At 49.0% G+C, this 15440-nt stretch overlaps 6 protein-coding genes across 6 annotated transcripts; 3 read left to right on the forward strand and 3 right to left on the reverse strand.

Annotated features, from left to right (window-relative positions):
• Window positions 1-770: 770 nt before the first annotated feature.
• On the forward strand, window positions 771-5226 carry N7447_001362 (putative RNA helicase/RNAse III; the record flags this gene model as incomplete). Its single annotated transcript, XM_057225638.1, has 7 exons — window positions 771-875; window positions 929-969; window positions 1014-1065; window positions 1119-1371; window positions 1429-1576; window positions 1633-2697; window positions 2748-5226. The coding sequence occupies 7 exons, from the start codon at window positions 771-773 to the stop codon at window positions 5224-5226; spliced, it is 4143 nt and encodes a 1380-aa protein (XP_057089654.1).
• Window positions 5227-5400: 174 nt separating this feature from the next.
• On the reverse strand, window positions 5401-7854 carry N7447_001363 (Pyrroline-5-carboxylate reductase; the record flags this gene model as incomplete). Its single annotated transcript, XM_057225639.1, has 4 exons — window positions 5401-6316; window positions 6377-6612; window positions 6993-7240; window positions 7305-7854. 4 exons carry the CDS (start codon window positions 7852-7854, stop codon window positions 5401-5403), a joined length of 1950 nt encoding a protein of 649 aa, XP_057089655.1.
• A 662-nt stretch (window positions 7855-8516) lies between these two features.
• N7447_001364 (uncharacterized protein) lies at window positions 8517-8957 on the reverse strand (the record flags this gene model as incomplete). The annotated part of the gene is made up of 2 exons (XM_057225640.1): window positions 8517-8576; window positions 8637-8957. 2 exons carry the CDS (start codon window positions 8955-8957, stop codon window positions 8517-8519), a joined length of 381 nt encoding a protein of 126 aa, XP_057089656.1.
• Window positions 8958-11702: 2745 nt separating this feature from the next.
• Window positions 11703-13197, forward strand: N7447_001365 (aldehyde dehydrogenase family protein; the record flags this gene model as incomplete). Its single annotated transcript, XM_057225641.1, has 2 exons — window positions 11703-11732; window positions 11791-13197. The coding sequence occupies 2 exons, from the start codon at window positions 11703-11705 to the stop codon at window positions 13195-13197; spliced, it is 1437 nt and encodes a 478-aa protein (XP_057089657.1).
• A 310-nt stretch (window positions 13198-13507) lies between these two features.
• On the forward strand, window positions 13508-13699 carry N7447_001366 (uncharacterized protein; the record flags this gene model as incomplete). Its single annotated transcript, XM_057225642.1, has 1 exon — window positions 13508-13699. The coding sequence occupies one exon, from the start codon at window positions 13508-13510 to the stop codon at window positions 13697-13699; it is 192 nt and encodes a 63-aa protein (XP_057089658.1).
• A 149-nt stretch (window positions 13700-13848) lies between these two features.
• On the reverse strand, window positions 13849-14952 carry N7447_001367 (glycoside hydrolase family 88/105 protein; the record flags this gene model as incomplete). The annotated part of the gene is made up of 1 exon (XM_057225643.1): window positions 13849-14952. The coding sequence occupies one exon, from the start codon at window positions 14950-14952 to the stop codon at window positions 13849-13851; it is 1104 nt and encodes a 367-aa protein (XP_057089659.1).
• Between the last annotated feature and the right edge of the window lie 488 nt (window positions 14953-15440).

The raw sequence follows: 15440 nt of genomic DNA on the forward strand, positions 1-15440 counted from the left end.
AAAGGGCCATCGGACGAGGTAAAGCGCTTATCTAACAATCCATAAAGCAGGCAGATCGTAGCACCCTGCAGTGCAAGCAATTTGTTCTGCAAGACACTATTCTTGGCCCTTGTTCAACAGTGACAAACTAGCCTGACTTCTCCAATCGAAATAGTGCATGTGCAGTGTGTCAATGGAGGCCAAGGTCCGCGATATACAACAGCCCGCACCAATCAAAAGAACCGCGGACTTGCCCCTCCATTGCCCCTAAATCAGATCTATATCAGGGAGACCGAAATGGGATGGCTGTCGATTATAATCTAACCCAACCCAACCACCACAATCCCATCAACCACTTCCAAGGACCTCACCACGCAAGCCCGCGACTTCACCATCTACCGCCAGCTCGTCCCCCGAGGGAAGGCGACGGAAGATGGAAGACAAAGTTCGAAGTTGATGAAGATGAAATGAGAGGTTAATGAAGGTGGAGACTCCTTTGAGGGCGAAGAGAGGAGAAGAAAAATTGAAAAGGGCAACGTGATGTGTCAAGTTTGGACAAGATTCAGTCTCTTGACATTGTAAACGAAGTATACAACGCTTAAAAGGGAATCGGACAGGCCTCGATGGTTATTGGACGGAAGCTGCGCGATGGCCGCTGCCGGATGCCGTAGCTCCCCCCGCCAACAAACAGCTTCCTATCTCTTGAGATTCCTCTCATCTCCTTTTTTTTTTTTTTACAATACACTAAGCGTCTTACTGTTTATGTTCTTATTTTGGACTTGTTATTCATCATGGATTCCACGGGTCTGAGTAGTGATGGTGCTGCCGCTTACCGGTCTCGTGGGTACCAGCTCGAAATGTTAGATGCTAGCCGCAAGGAGAATATCATTGTCGCGGTATGTTTTCTCGGGGCTTGAGATCTCAGAATACATGTACTGACTATTGATAGATGGACACAGGGAGTGGAAAGACTCATATGCATGTTTGGGGGTGACACTTCCTTTATCGGCACATTTTCCTGACCTTTGTTTTAGTGCTATTCTTCGGATTATAGATGAGCTTGAGAAATGCAATTCTCCAGGCAAAGTGAATGAATTCGTTAATCCTTATGTTCTTTTCTCGGCTCACATGTGTCACAGCTTGTCTGGTTTCTTGCCCCGACTGTCGCATTGAGCCTTCAACAACATGAAGTTATCACTAGCCAGATAGTCTCTGTGAAAACTAAAGTGTTGACCGGTCTAGACAATGTCGATCGATGGACTGAACAGGGTATCTGGGACAAAGTACTCAAGGATGTCCGCGTGGTTGTCTCAACATATGCTGTCCTTGCTGATGCTTTAGGCCATGGTTTTGTCCGCATGTCCCGACTTTCTCTCCTTATTTTTGACGAGGGTACGTGACACATCTCAACGCATACAGGAATCCAGACTAATATAACATGTAATTCAGCCCACCATTGTACGAGACGCCATCCGGCTAATAAGATTATGCAAAATCACTACCATCCTACCCTGCTGAGGTTCGGCCCAAATGCCGTACCTCGGATCTTGGGACTCACTGCTAGCCCTGTGGTCCGTTCGAGCCAGAACGAGCTTGAGTTAGTCAATCTACTATGTGATAAGCCTCTCCATCAACTGACTATCTTCCCCCCAGGACGATCGAGTCCAACTTGAATGCAGTATGCAAGACTCCACGAGTCCACCGCACCGAGCTTTTGGAGAATACTCATCGCCCTCATCTAGAGCGTGTCAATTACATACCTTTTGATGAAACACGGTATGGCTTTGGAAGCCGACTACTTTCATCCCTCATAGAATGTTGCAGAGCCTATAACATAGAAGACGACCCTTGGATCGAATCATTACGATCAAAGGATCAGACTGTGGAGCTTACCGAGGCTCTAACTACAGGTAAGACATTCTGTAGCGAGCAACTGAGGATCTTCCAGGCGCGCAGCCGTCACATTTATGAGGAGCTGGGCGGCTGGGCTGCCGACTTCTTCATCAGTGCCTCAATTGACCAGCTTCAGCGTTCAATCCAAGATGCTAGTGAGATGTCACATTTGGATCAAATGGAGAGAGTTTACCTCTTGGAACTGCTGCTTGCAATTCCTGCACTAGGTTCAGCCGAGGAGAGTAATCACGTATCCATCAAACTTGAAATGCTTCTCAACTTCCTTGACAAAATGGATAAACCTGGGTTTTCCGGGCTACTCTTTGCTAAGCAGAGAGCAACCGTCAGTGTGTTGGCTCGAATCTTATCCCTTCATCCAAAAACTAGAGATCGCTTCCAGTGTGCTGCTTATGTTGGTTGGGCGAGTGATAGAAGCCGCAAGGGCTGTCTCGGTGACTTACTTCATCGGGATATGCAACGAAATACTCTCGATGAGTTCAGAGCTGGCCGCAAAAACCTCATTGTCTCTACTGACGTTCTCGAAGAAGGTATTGACATAAGCGCTTGCAGCTTGGTTATCTGTTTTGACAAGCCTGCCAACCTCAAGTCCTTTGTTCAGCGGCGTGGGCGTGCTCGTCATCGAGAATCTACATATGCCGTCATGATCTCGAATGAGGATGAGTTGTTGAGCCTTCATAAATGGCAGGAACTGGAGCAAGTTATGATTAAAGCGTATCAGGATGAGGAGCGAAAGCGTCGGGAACTTTATGAACTTGAAGCTGCCGAGGAGGACGTCAATGAGAGACTTTGGGTGGAAAAGACCAGGTAAGTCGAATCCATGTCTTCTCTTGATATTTACTGACATCCGCTGGCAGTGCTCTGTTGACGGCGGACGATGCAGTGCAGCATTTACATCACTTTTGCGCGGTCTTGCCAGTTGATGAGTTTTCCGACAACCGACCAATGTTTTCCTTTGAAGAGAACAGTGAGGGATTGCTTTTAGGCACAGTCACACTACCAAATTCTGTGCATCCGACGGTTCGACGAACAACAGGGAAATCCTGGTGGCGGACAGAGAGAGCAGCCAGAAAGGAGACTGCATTCCAAGCTTACAAAGCTTTGCATTCGTATGGGTTGGTCAACGACAATCTCTTGCCATTGACACGAAAACCAGAGTTGAGGTTCTCGGAACAGACGACTCTCCCGTCCATTATCCTAGCCGCGGAACAGTATGACCCTTATGTAGAACTTGCACAAGGCTGGGCTTCGGGTCAGCTGTGTCAGACACGCTTGAAGATGTGTAGCAACGGTTCTGTCGATGGAGATCTAGCCGTCTCCTTGATTTTGCCACGGTTGACCCCGATGCCGCACCCCATTCCTCTCTACTGGGAACCTGAAACCTCCACGAAACTTTACTTTGATCCGCATATATCGGCTTTTGAGACGACAGCAGAGAAACTCGATCAAATGAGAAGGATCACAGCCCTCTATCTACAAGCTCCTAGCTCGCGCCAGCAGGGAGACGACCGTGACTTTGTGGCTCTATTCGTTCCCGATATTGCACATGAAAATCTGGGAGAATGGCTTGCGGTGCACGAAGGAAAAGAGCCTGCAATGGATGCCTACTTGAGAAATCCAACTTTGCCGCCTACTGGTATCGTCCGTGACCAATCCAAATTCAGCGAGCCGCGGACATTTAGCAGATGGATCGTTCCAACTGAGGTATCAAAGTCGTCACCCATTGGAATCGAATGTTTCTCACTTCCCCGTCGACGAAATCTCCTCCAGATGCGAGCCCTAAATATTGCCGAAGATGGAGAGGCAGATGCACTAAAGAAGTCCTACATGCTACCTGCTTCGGCTTGCATCATCGACAAGCTCCCAGCAAAACAGGGTCTCTTTGGACTTTTCATCTCTGCCATTCTGGATCGGCTGGAGGCATCTTTGGTCGCACATAAATTAAACGATACCATTTTGAAAGGAGTCGGAATCCAAAATATCGACCATGTCATTACGGCTATCAGCGCGCCCATTGCACAGGCCAGTACCAACTACCAGAGATACGAGTTCTTTGGTGACTCTGTTCTCAAATTCACCGTTAGTTGCCAGCTCTTTTTCAGGAACACCAAGTGGCACGAGGGCTACCTCTCGGAGAGTCGTGACAAGCTCATACAGAATACTCGCCTTGCTCGTGCAGCTCTTGACACTGGTATTGACTGCTTTATTCTAACGAACCGGTTCACCCCTCGGAAATGGGCTGCGCCGTTGATCAGGAACAAGTTGGACCCATCGACAGCCAAGAGGAACATCTCGATCAAGGTCCTGGCAGATGTTGTAGAATCTCTCATTGGCGCAGCATATGTGGACGGCGGAATCCGCAAAGCGCAGGCCTGTCTCCATCGCTTCTTGCCGGAGATCGATCTGTTCACAAATGATATTTCACCACTCATCCTTCCAGAAGGGAAAGGCGTGAGCAACTTGATCAACCACCATCGATTGGCCGGTCTGATTGGATACACTTTCCAAGATCCCGCCCTTCTAACGGAGGCGCTCACCCACGCATCCTGTGAGTACGACACATCAACACAGTCCTACCAACGTCTCGAGTTCCTCGGCGATGCCGTCCTCGACATGGTCGTCATGGCAGTGATAGCAGCCCACCCTGTGGAAATGGACCAAGGTCCGATGACATTGCTCAAACATTCTGTCGTCAACGCCAACCTCCTCGCCTTCTTCTGCATGGAGCTATGCGCACCAGACGACCCTTCCCACGTCACCCAATTCGCCAACAGCGATACAAACCTTGCACCACAGTATGACGAGATCCACCTATGGCGTTTCCTCCGTTCCCATGGCCCTAACATTAAATCCGCCCGGGAAGCTTGTCTCGAGCGGCACGAAGGTCTCCGTGGTGAGATTCGTGATGCCTTAGAACACGGAACCCATTACCCGTGGGAATTGTTCGCCCGTCTGCGCGCGGATAAATTCTTGTCGGATATCATCGAGAGTGTTCTTGGGGCGATTTTTACTGACTGTGGGGGCGATCTGGATGTGTGTCACGCGTTCGTCGAACGTATTGGTCTGGTGTGGTATATCCAGCGCGTTATTGCCGATGGGGTTAATGTTGTTCATCCTCGGAATATCGCGCAAAATATGGTGAAGGGAGCAGGTGCGTTGGTCTTTAAGAGGAAGAGGGTCGAGTCTGGTGGTGTGGCTACATATCGGTGCTCGGCGGTGGTCAACCAGGCTGAGATTGCACTGGTGGAGGGTTGTGCTTCTGCCGAAGAGGCTGAAGTTAAGGTTGCAAATGTTGTTATTGAGCACTTGACGTTGCACCCGATTGTTTCTACATGAGCTTGAAACCAATGACTTGGGGATTGGCGAATGATCTGTATGATTTTGGATTTTGCTAAGATAAATAGATACCATGTGACAAGTGTTGGATTTGAACTAGGTACGATCGATAACATCGTAAGCAATGTAGCCAATTGCCATTTCCAAATAAATAAAGTAGTGAAAGACAGTCTACTACTGTGTCTTATCTCCCTTTGCACCGCGCTTGGACCGCCGCACAGGGGCAGGCTTAGGTTCATCTTCTGTCCGTTCCTCCGCATCGGAGCCAAGGGAGTCCACTTGTTCCTCCTCACTCGAAGCAACCATTACACCCTCTTCCGTGCCCTCGGAGGACGGGGTATCCGTCGCCTTCGGCACAGGCTCCCAAGTTCCCTCAGCGGGCACAGCATCTTGTCGCAAACTGGTGAGGATCTGTGTTGTCTCGCTTTCCACGCCGTTCCAAGCCCCACAGCTGCCGCATCGCCAGCGGCCCAGCTCTTCCGGTGTTTTGATACCAGGGGGGGCCTGGCCGTTTACGAGCCGGCATGCGGTGCAGATCATGACCATCCGGTTGCGGGGTTGTGTTTCATCTTCTCCCAGTAGAACGTCCAAAAGACGGTCGTACCAGTGTGGTTGTTCGATGTACTCGCCGTTCTGGGTGAATGCGTTCGGTGCAAAGCCGGGTTGATCGGTGGGTATTTGGGGAGGGGACGGAGGTGGGAAGGAGGTCTGTTGTGGGGTTCGCGGGCCCTGGGATAGCTCGAGGGGAGGAGAAGGAGAGCTGGGGAATGGCGGATCGTTTGGGATTTGCGGTGCGGAGGGAGGACGGCGGATGTTGGCAGTGGGCGGCGGCGGGAGACCGGTGCGGGCCACATGCTGTTGCTGCTGGGCAGGCTGGCGTTTCTCGTCCTGAACCTTTGCACCCGGGGAGGATTTGGGGGATTCACCGCCATACTTCTCTAGCAGTTGCTGGGTGGAGTTGTACTTGGTTGCAACCTTGAGCTTTTCGATTGTCTCCTCGCGCTGCTTGTGGAAGTCGTCAAGGCGGCGTTGGATGCGAGAAATTCGGTAGTCGAAGATCTTGGAGCTCAGAGTGCGCACACCGTAGATGCTGCGGAGTAAAAACTGAATGTTAGCGACGTTGGAAGGTGCGGAGTGAGGAAATACGTACAGCACCGGCCCGCCTGCGATAGCTGCATATTCCTTGACTCCCCAGCTCTCCCAGCCCAGTATGAGGGCGAGAACGATAGAGTAAAATAGATAGGCAAATGTCGAGTAAAGCGTCCAGAGAGCCTTGATGCGCCGAGAGGACTGACGTTGCTGGTCGAGTTGCGCGGTGGCCTGGGCGATCTTGGTCGACAGCGTGGATAGGGTCTTCTCAAAGGAAGCCGCAGAGTTGTCATCGCCCTGGGTAATGTTAGCGGCAGTAAAGCACAATAACCGACAATATATCTCACCTTCCAGGGCCAAAAAGAAACCATTATTGTGCATACATAGTATGACTGTGGATTGAGAAGAAGCTCCGGCTATCGAGCTGTTCCAAGTTTCTGGCAGGAAGGCGATACGCACGGGCCACTTCAGGTCGGAGGCGTAGCTCTAATATTAGGAAGTCTACTAAGTCCACCTAAATAGGGGCTAATTCCATTGTGTTTTATTTGTTCCATTGCGCATGACTATTTTTCGTATCATTACACAGATTCCAACTATTTATTTTTGTTGAGTTGCCCTTTCTATGGCTTGGCGAGGGTGTTTCCGAGCTCCGCAGCACGGGTAGTGGCAGCCTGGACAGACTTGTCGACAATGTCCTTAAAGTTGAGAGACTCAAATTTCACGAGAGCAGCATGTGTGGTGCCGTTGGGGCTAGTCACATTCTTACGCAGCTGAGCAGGGCTGTCGGGGCTCTCCACCAACATCTTGCCAGCACCGAGACATGTCTGGGTCGCCAACCGGGTAGCTTGTTCTTCGGAGAGGCCTAGAGCAGTTGCACTTGCAACCAAGTGCTCAACCATGGCAAAGAAGTAGGCAGGTCCAGATCCTGATTGGGTTAGATTGATACGCGTCAATGAAATGCCGTGTGGCTTTTGGCGCGGGGGACTTACCGGACAAACCAGTGACGACATCGAGAAGTTCTTCGCGGTCCACCCACTCGGTAGCCTTGCTAACACTTCCGAGCATAGCATTAACAAGCTCCTTCTCATCCGATGTGACATCCGCGCTGGCGAAAGCGCCGGAAGCACCCTCACCAACTAGGGCGGGGGTGTTGGGCATCACGCGAACGGTGTGGGCCGTACGACTATCGCTCGTTGTCAACCACCCCTTCAAGCTATCAAGGGTAATACCCGCGGCAATGCTGACGACAACGGGCAAAGTCGCGCGGGGTGACCAGGCACCACCGAGCTCCTGGCAGACACCCTTGGTAACCTGGGGCTTGACGGCAATGATGACCAAATCGGCATCACCTCCAGCCTCGATATTAGAAGTGGTGGTACGCACTCCGAGCGCGGCCATCTTCTCGCGATTGACATCCCACGGCTCGGAGACAGAGATATTCTGCTTGTTGACGCCTTTGCTCAACAGGCCACCAATGATGGCGGAGGCCATATTGCCACCGCCAATGAAGGCCAATTTGCTCTCTTGAAGGGACGGCATTCTATAAATTGATATAGCTGAAACGGTCCACAGGTGTTGTGTCCAAGTGAATGATCGGGGAGTCCCGCACTTATGTAAAAGTTTGGTGGGGCATCGCTCCGCCGTTATCGCACCGGGCCGGTCTTGGAGAAAAGGCGAGGTTTCAATCCCTGTTTGGATTTCTCTTCTTTATCTCAGATATTATTATCCAAGACAAATTCTATCAACTGTAATTCCGAGCAGTATAACCATATATCTCCTGTGGCAATCATATCAATGGTATGTGTGCATATACACCTACAACAAAGGTGGGGTACGCTATATAAACAGATGTTGAAATCTAATATCCTGAGGTTTCACTTAGTTGAAGACGTGCAGAACTCATTTATCCTTACTGGCCTGGGTTAATAAGTTCACTAGACTCCTCTAATATATATGTATCACTATCACACTGCAAAGGAAAGACGGCTCATTGAGACCTCTCTGGCATGGGGAATAAAGCAAAGTCTACTTCTAGATCTGAGATTTCAATCGTGGGATCCATTTGGGGTTATTTAACAATAAACTTGAAATGTCTGGCTGTTATCGTACAGGTAAAACAGAGTACCTCAAAAAACGACAAAATAAAATCCAAAAGCTTAAACAATTATTCGTAACTCGTGATAGTGTCATGGGGGTATCAATCAGTAGACACGGCGTGAGCCACGTCCATCCGTGCCATGCATGCGGCGGGTTCCAGCAGCCTAGGTAGTTTTGACATGTTAGCTCGAATCCAAGTTAAACCAAAGTCATTCGATGCTTACCTTGACTGCAGGGCGATGCGTCAAGCTTCCTTTCAGCTTCAACATAGCGCCAGAGACTTTGTCACCAATGGAGGGCTTGCGCCGATGGCGAGTATGAGCAGGTGTTCCATAGGCATTCTTACGACCAAAGCGACCTCCGGTAGGACCAGTACGAGCACTGTGGCTAGTATGACCAGCAGTATGACCGTGGACTGGATTCTTGTGTGTTGTCGTTGTGGTTTTCACGGTTCGCGACTTCGCGTTTCGGCCCTTGAGTTTGGTCATCAGGGTAGGCTTAGTGGTGCGAGTGGTTATGGTAGCGGGGCGACGACGGTGAAACATTGTGATGGATTGATGAAGTTAGATTGATGAAGTTGGTTTTGAGTCTGATATAGATTGTATATTGAACACAAGATTGTAGTATAGTAAGTTGATTTGAATTGGTAGATAGGTCGAGATCAAAGTCTTTAAATAAGCTCTAGAGATATGGTGATACCTGTATTTACTTTCAACGTCGAACAAAACGTATGCCAAGCATCATCATCAACATCATATCGCCTTCGAACACAAGAGATGTTGACGAAAAGGCGCTCAGCCGGCGCGTCATCCGAAGGACGATCATCTTTAGATGTCTCCAGTCAGCTCGCACAGGCCAGAAGGAAAAATTCTACCTAAAATAGCAAAACATTTTACAGGTAGAGTTTCCTTGCAGATCAAAATTAGACAGGGATATATATTGAGACTACGTGTTTAGGATGAATAAACAAGATTTTGACAGAGGTTGACAACCCTAAGTTGACATAGGGGTCTCCCTATGTCAAATGACGAGAATGGGGATGACGTCACATGGTCTGTGCTCCTGCCAAGACATCTCATACATGGATCTTCCCAGGTAAGATTTGGCATTGTACAACCCTAGAAATATTTCTATGTATAGCTTACCAGGACTTGTGGGTTAAGTTCTTTCAAGGCATCAAGAAATGGTACCAAATCGAGCGCTAGATACCTTAGCACCGAAATAGCACCCCTATTCATGGTACGCTTAATGAAGAGCAAGTAAACAGCCTGGACTCTCAATAAGAAAAACGATGTAACGATTTTGATTGATCGCGAAGGGCTAAACTAAATATACCAACGAGTATCCTTATATATCCCAGTTTTTCCCATCTGTGGATAAGGCGAACCCTATCCAGCGATACGGTCTTCCAATTCTCTTATATATCTGGTTCGGTAGCTTTGGACCTACCCTAACATGTAGCCATGCAGCATGAGCCGCGCCTGTACAATCTAATCAAAACAGACCAATTAGCCATAAATCATGTAATGGTGTGATGACAAATTAAAAACAGTTTCAGTAACTCAGACGACCAGAATGAAACAATGTAGATAGACACAGATTCAACAAATTCTTTGCAGAAAGGGAAGAGGTCAATCATCATAGAGACTATATTGTGCTTTATGGGGGGGGAACAGGGGTATGCGCATATTTGGGAGGGTTGATAGTTACCTGGACCAGTCAGAGCCTTCCCTGAAGTGGGGAGGCGATAGGTGGCGGCGGGAACTACCAGGCGTTTGTAGGAGCCACTGGTTCCTGGATTGTTCCTGAAGCTGCAGCGGGTTAGGTTCTATGTAAATGGTAAGTTATTTCTTGAGTGGCAGTGGTCGCTGTATCTTAGCCACAGGCGCAGTGGCGAGAGGGATGGATTGTTTTCTCCCACCCGTCTTGAAGTGACTATATGCCAAAAATGATAGCATATGATTCGGGTGAATTCGTTTTGACTCCAATGAGGGTTCAAGGGTTAAATCAGATTTCTCCTGAGTGATCTTAAATACTCGTCGCTGGACAGGGCTAGGGCATCGGCCCTATTCAGAAATTTACGTTGGAGAAATTTATTATGGAGAATTTGGTCATTGATGGAGCCGTATGACGAAGCTGTACCCACCTGTAAATAGGTTCGGTGCCTATGTGTTAGTACAAAGAATGCATAACTGTTAAGTCAATCTCGCAGCAAAAAAGACCATGACTGTGCTTGGGGGTGATCTTGTCTACATAGTCAAGCCCCTCGATTTGGTCATTTTCAGCGGTTACCTGATAAGAGTCCAAATGAAGTTTATTCTACATCAACAGAGTGGAACATCGTGTGCGCCGAGATCCGTGTAAGGGATATTTTGCAAGAGATTAATTTGGTGGTTCATGGGGTCGGACCAATGAGCCTCGTTAAGCGCCCTTATATTGGAAAGGCGGCTAAAATAGGAAGGCCCCACCCAGGGGCAATGTGATACAATCACATAGATTCATATTTCACCTGGGCATCTTCATGATCTGTCTTAGACTGTGGGTATGATTAAAATCTTTACCATTATTGTCAGGGCATTCAAGATTCAAAGCGGCCATATGTATATGCTTTTCTATATATACTAGGCCCGGGTGTGATGAGCTGCTTACCTCCCAAGCTCAGTGCTCTGTTGCTACCTACATAGGTGAAAAGGTCACACAGACTTTATAAAAGTGTCAGCATCGATGTCGGAGACTCTTGGAGACTATCTACTATAGGGCCCAGATGCCGATATGCGTCTGGTCAGCTGATTTCACCGCTTCCAAGGTTGTCTCATGAACACCTGAGTCGCGAAAAGGTCAAGCCCGGAGTACCGCGCTCGAATCCCGTGCCCACTGGGAATGCCGTGCCCTCACTCTGGCAGCTTCCTGCGGTTGTTCATTGGCGTTTTGGGAGGAGGAAAGTGAGGGGGATGTCGGTACCCCGCCGCCAAGACGCTAATTTTGAGAGGAGATGACCAAAGTACAAAGGAACGGGAAACTACTGCAGAGATCGTCCAAAAAGTGCCATTTAGAGATAGGATTTGGACAAAGAACATGCAGTGATGTCTACATACGGGATGTCCACAGTTTGGGGCTGATTTACCAGCACTTCGGGCAACCAATTGCGACTTTGGGATGCTTCCACTTATAAATACGTGGCATCAATCGCTTCGGCTGAGATAGTGCGATAGGTGAGGGCTATTTAAATCCCTGTTTCCCATCTATTTAATCTTTGTGCCCTAGTATTAAAAAAGTTGAAGCTGCTCAAAATGACCGACGCCAAACCGTTAGATTTTTCTGTGAGTATCTCTAAAAGCTGCGTGAGACCAATGCCATGACTTATCATTGCTGAAACAGACATTCCATAATGTGATCAACAATGAGTTGACCACGACATCGGAAACCCGGTATGGGATCAACCCTGCCAACACTCAGCCTAATCCACCCGTACCTGTTTCCGCCCAGGATGATCTTGACAAGGCCGTGGAGGCGGCTCAAAATGCATTCAAGGGCTGGGCCAAGACCTCTTTTGAAGAGCGACGTAAAGCCCTGCATGCCTGGGCTGATGCCATCGATGCCAATGTCGACGGATTCGCACAAACCCTCACAATGGAACAAGGAAAGCCACTCACTCAATCATCCATGGAATTGGGTATGACAACTACGTGGATTCGCGGCCTCGCTGCCATTGAGATTCCCGACACTGTCATCGAGGAAACCGAAGATAGGAAGATTGTTCAACGCCACATACCCATCGGCGTGGTGGGCGCCATTGTCCCCTGGAACTTTCCTGTCCTTTTGGCCGTCGGCAAAATAGTCTCCGCTGTATACACCGGGAACACCATTATTGTGAAGCCATCTCCTTTCACGCCTTATTGCGACTTGAAGCTGGTCGAGCTTGCCACCAACTTCTTCCCTCCTGGCGTGATTCAATGTCTGAGCGGCGATGAATCCCTCGGTCCGCTGTTCACTGCTCACCCGCGAATTGAGAAAATCAGCTTTACTGGATCGATTGCCACCGGAAAGCGAGTCATGGCTGCATGTGCTACCACTCTCAAGCGATTTACACTCGAACTGGGTGGCAATGACCCCGCAATTATCTGCGACGATGTTGATATCGATGCCATTATCCCCAAGATCGGAACGCTTTCCTATCTCTGCTGCTCGCAGATCTGCATGATGATCAAACGACTTTATGTCCACGAGAATATCTACGATGAGTTCTTGGAAAAGTTAGTCGCGTTTGTCAAGACCCTGAAGGTTGGTCAAGGCACCGAGGCGGATACGTTCTTCGGGCCTGTTCAAAATGAGATGCAATATGAGAAAGCCAAAGACCTGTTCAGCAGCATTGGTACTGAAAACCTAAAACCTGCGCTTGGAGGCACGATCGAGAACTCTTCCGGGTATTTCATCCACCCGACAATTATCGACAATCCCCCGGAGACATCGCGGGTGGTACAAGAAGAGCCGTTTGCTCCCATTCTGCCCGTCCTGAAATGGTCTGATGAGGACGAAGTCCTTGAGCGTGCGAATGCTTTGGAGACCGGATTGGGCTCTTCTGTTTGGAGTAAGGATTTCGAACGCGCAACTCGAATGGCAGATCAACTCCAGTCCGGTTGTGTGTGGGTAAACAGTCACTTTGATTTGGGGCCAAATACTCCCTTTGGTGGCCACAAGCAGAGCGGCATGGGTGTGGAATGGGGTCTGGCTGGTCTGCTTGGGTACTGCAATTCGCAGACTCAGTGGCTGAAGAAGAGTTTCTAGTTTCTAGTTTAGTGTCTAGGCTTGGATCAGCTGTTTGAATGTTAACACCCTTTCACCACTATACTCCACAATATCGGAGCTCTCCTCATGTCAGAGAATGTGTCAATTCCAATATTTATCTGTTATCTTATCGTGCCTATTGACGCGGATATTTTCGTACATCGGCAGACTCCGTCTCCGTTGCTTTTCGGTTCATGCGGATCAAATTCGACAGTATAAATGCCATGTGAGCTGCACTAATTAGGAACTTGACGAATAATCTGTTTTACAGCTGCTTGGCCTTGCTTTCAAATCCATGAGACGATCCGCCATGTTATACACTCATGCCACAATTGTGACTGTGGGTGCTTCACGCCATATAATTACAGACAGAGCAATTCGCGTAGTCGGCGATGTCACTGTGGAGATCAGCAAGACAGGCATCCTCAAGAGGAAGTATGCAACCGATGAAGAGTGCGATCTCTGGACTGAGCAAGAAGGTGCAGAGCCGCTGGCCAGTTGAGTGATCAAAGACCGCCATAATTCTTTTTATATCATTTTATTTCAATATCTACAAAGTCAGTTCATGCTAGGAAAATCCCTATTTACAGCTCTATGATTTAAGTCATGCCCACGTTTCATCACCATTGCAGTCATTAAGACGGTCATTCTTCACAACAGATCACGCAAGGCTTCTCCCAGAGCCATAATAGCCATAGCCTGACCATAAGGCATCGAGGTCAATGGAATCTTCTTGTAAAAGTCGAGACAGTCACCCATCCCGGTGCCAAAGCTGGTATTCTGCAATTCTCCTTTCTCGTCCACATACCCCATCACCGCAGCGATGGCCTTCTCAGCAACGGGGCGGTACTGAGCACTGATGTAACGTTTCCGAACAGCCTTCAGAATACCGTAGGCAAATCCAGCGGTCGCAGAGGATTCCAAGTACGAGTCAGGGTGGTCGAGGAGGGTGTGCCACGCGCCAGACGACGACTGAAGACGCTGAAGGGCCTCGCACTGTGCCTCAAGAGTATCTATCAGGTGAAGACGGATAGGATCATTTGGCTGGAGGTCGAGCAACTCGATAATCTCGGGAATGACGATTGTGACCCAGCTATTGCCACGAGCCCAGCGCGCATCTGCAAAATTGTGTCCGCCATCCTCAAACGTCCAGCCGTGGAACCAGAGACCGGACTTTGTATCGAAAAGATATTTGATGTGAGTGAGGAATTGCTTTTTCGCCTCTTCGATATAATGGGGTCGGTTCAAAAGCTTTCCGATCTTCGCGAGGGGCATGACAGTCATCATCAAAGTATCATCCCAGAGCTGCTGGTAGTTCTCTGTGATATATGTGATGTGTTGCATCCCACCGTAGCGGGTGCGGGGGAGTTCGTGCATCGCCCACTCAGCCCATGCATCGAGCCAGGGCAGGTAGATGACATTGCCCGTCTTCTCATAAACGTAGGCGAGAGTCAAAAAGGCAGCCATTGTGTTGATGTTCTTGGTGGTCCCGCCTTCAGCAAAACGAGCAGCGAACCAATCCTCGATGATGCGCAACAGTCTCTCGTCGCCCGTCAACTCGTAGTACTTCCACACGCCGTACAGTCCAATGCCGTGTGTCCACTCCCAACCTTGCCATGACTTTGTATCTATAATGCGCCCATCAGGAAGTGGCAGCAAGAATCTTCCTGTTTCGTCTTTAATGTTGACTAAATTGTCGATTAACAGGTTGACGGTGGTGTGAATTTGGGTGCCCGTGGGCTTAGGGGACGACATTGTGTGATGCTGGGCGGGTTGTTGTGTTCTCGACGAATAAGATTTTCCTCGACTTTTTGTTCCGGGAAACAAAATAATATGTTGCTCCGGGAGGTGAAATACTCATATTTGTTGGTAAAAGTTGTTCCACTAATGAGACTTAGAGTCAAACGCCACAAAGCGATCCCCGCGCGGACAAAGCGTGATTCGGGTGAGAGAAAGCCGAGTTGCATATGACAAACATACCTTGAAGCTGAGTTTACCCATACCCACCGGAAGAAGCGAGTAACTTTCGGCCACCGGGGTAGTAGATCCCCGGAATCGCCGAGCGTGGGGAGAAGACTAGCGTGATGTCTCCTCCTTTGCCAAGAAAGCCGGGGAAACAAAGACGGAGGGTGACTGCTTGACGTGGTTTAACTCGATTTGACTCCCGGTTAATATGATAATCCTAGCGATTTACAAGCCACATGATTCTTTTAGTCGGTTAATCACCTTACATGTAGTTAGGG

The sequence above is a fragment of the Penicillium robsamsonii genome, assembly GCF_028829455.1.
Source record: "Penicillium robsamsonii strain IBT 29466 chromosome Unknown utg000001l_segment0_segment0, whole genome shotgun sequence".
Lineage (NCBI taxonomy): Eukaryota > Fungi > Ascomycota > Eurotiomycetes > Eurotiales > Aspergillaceae > Penicillium > Penicillium robsamsonii.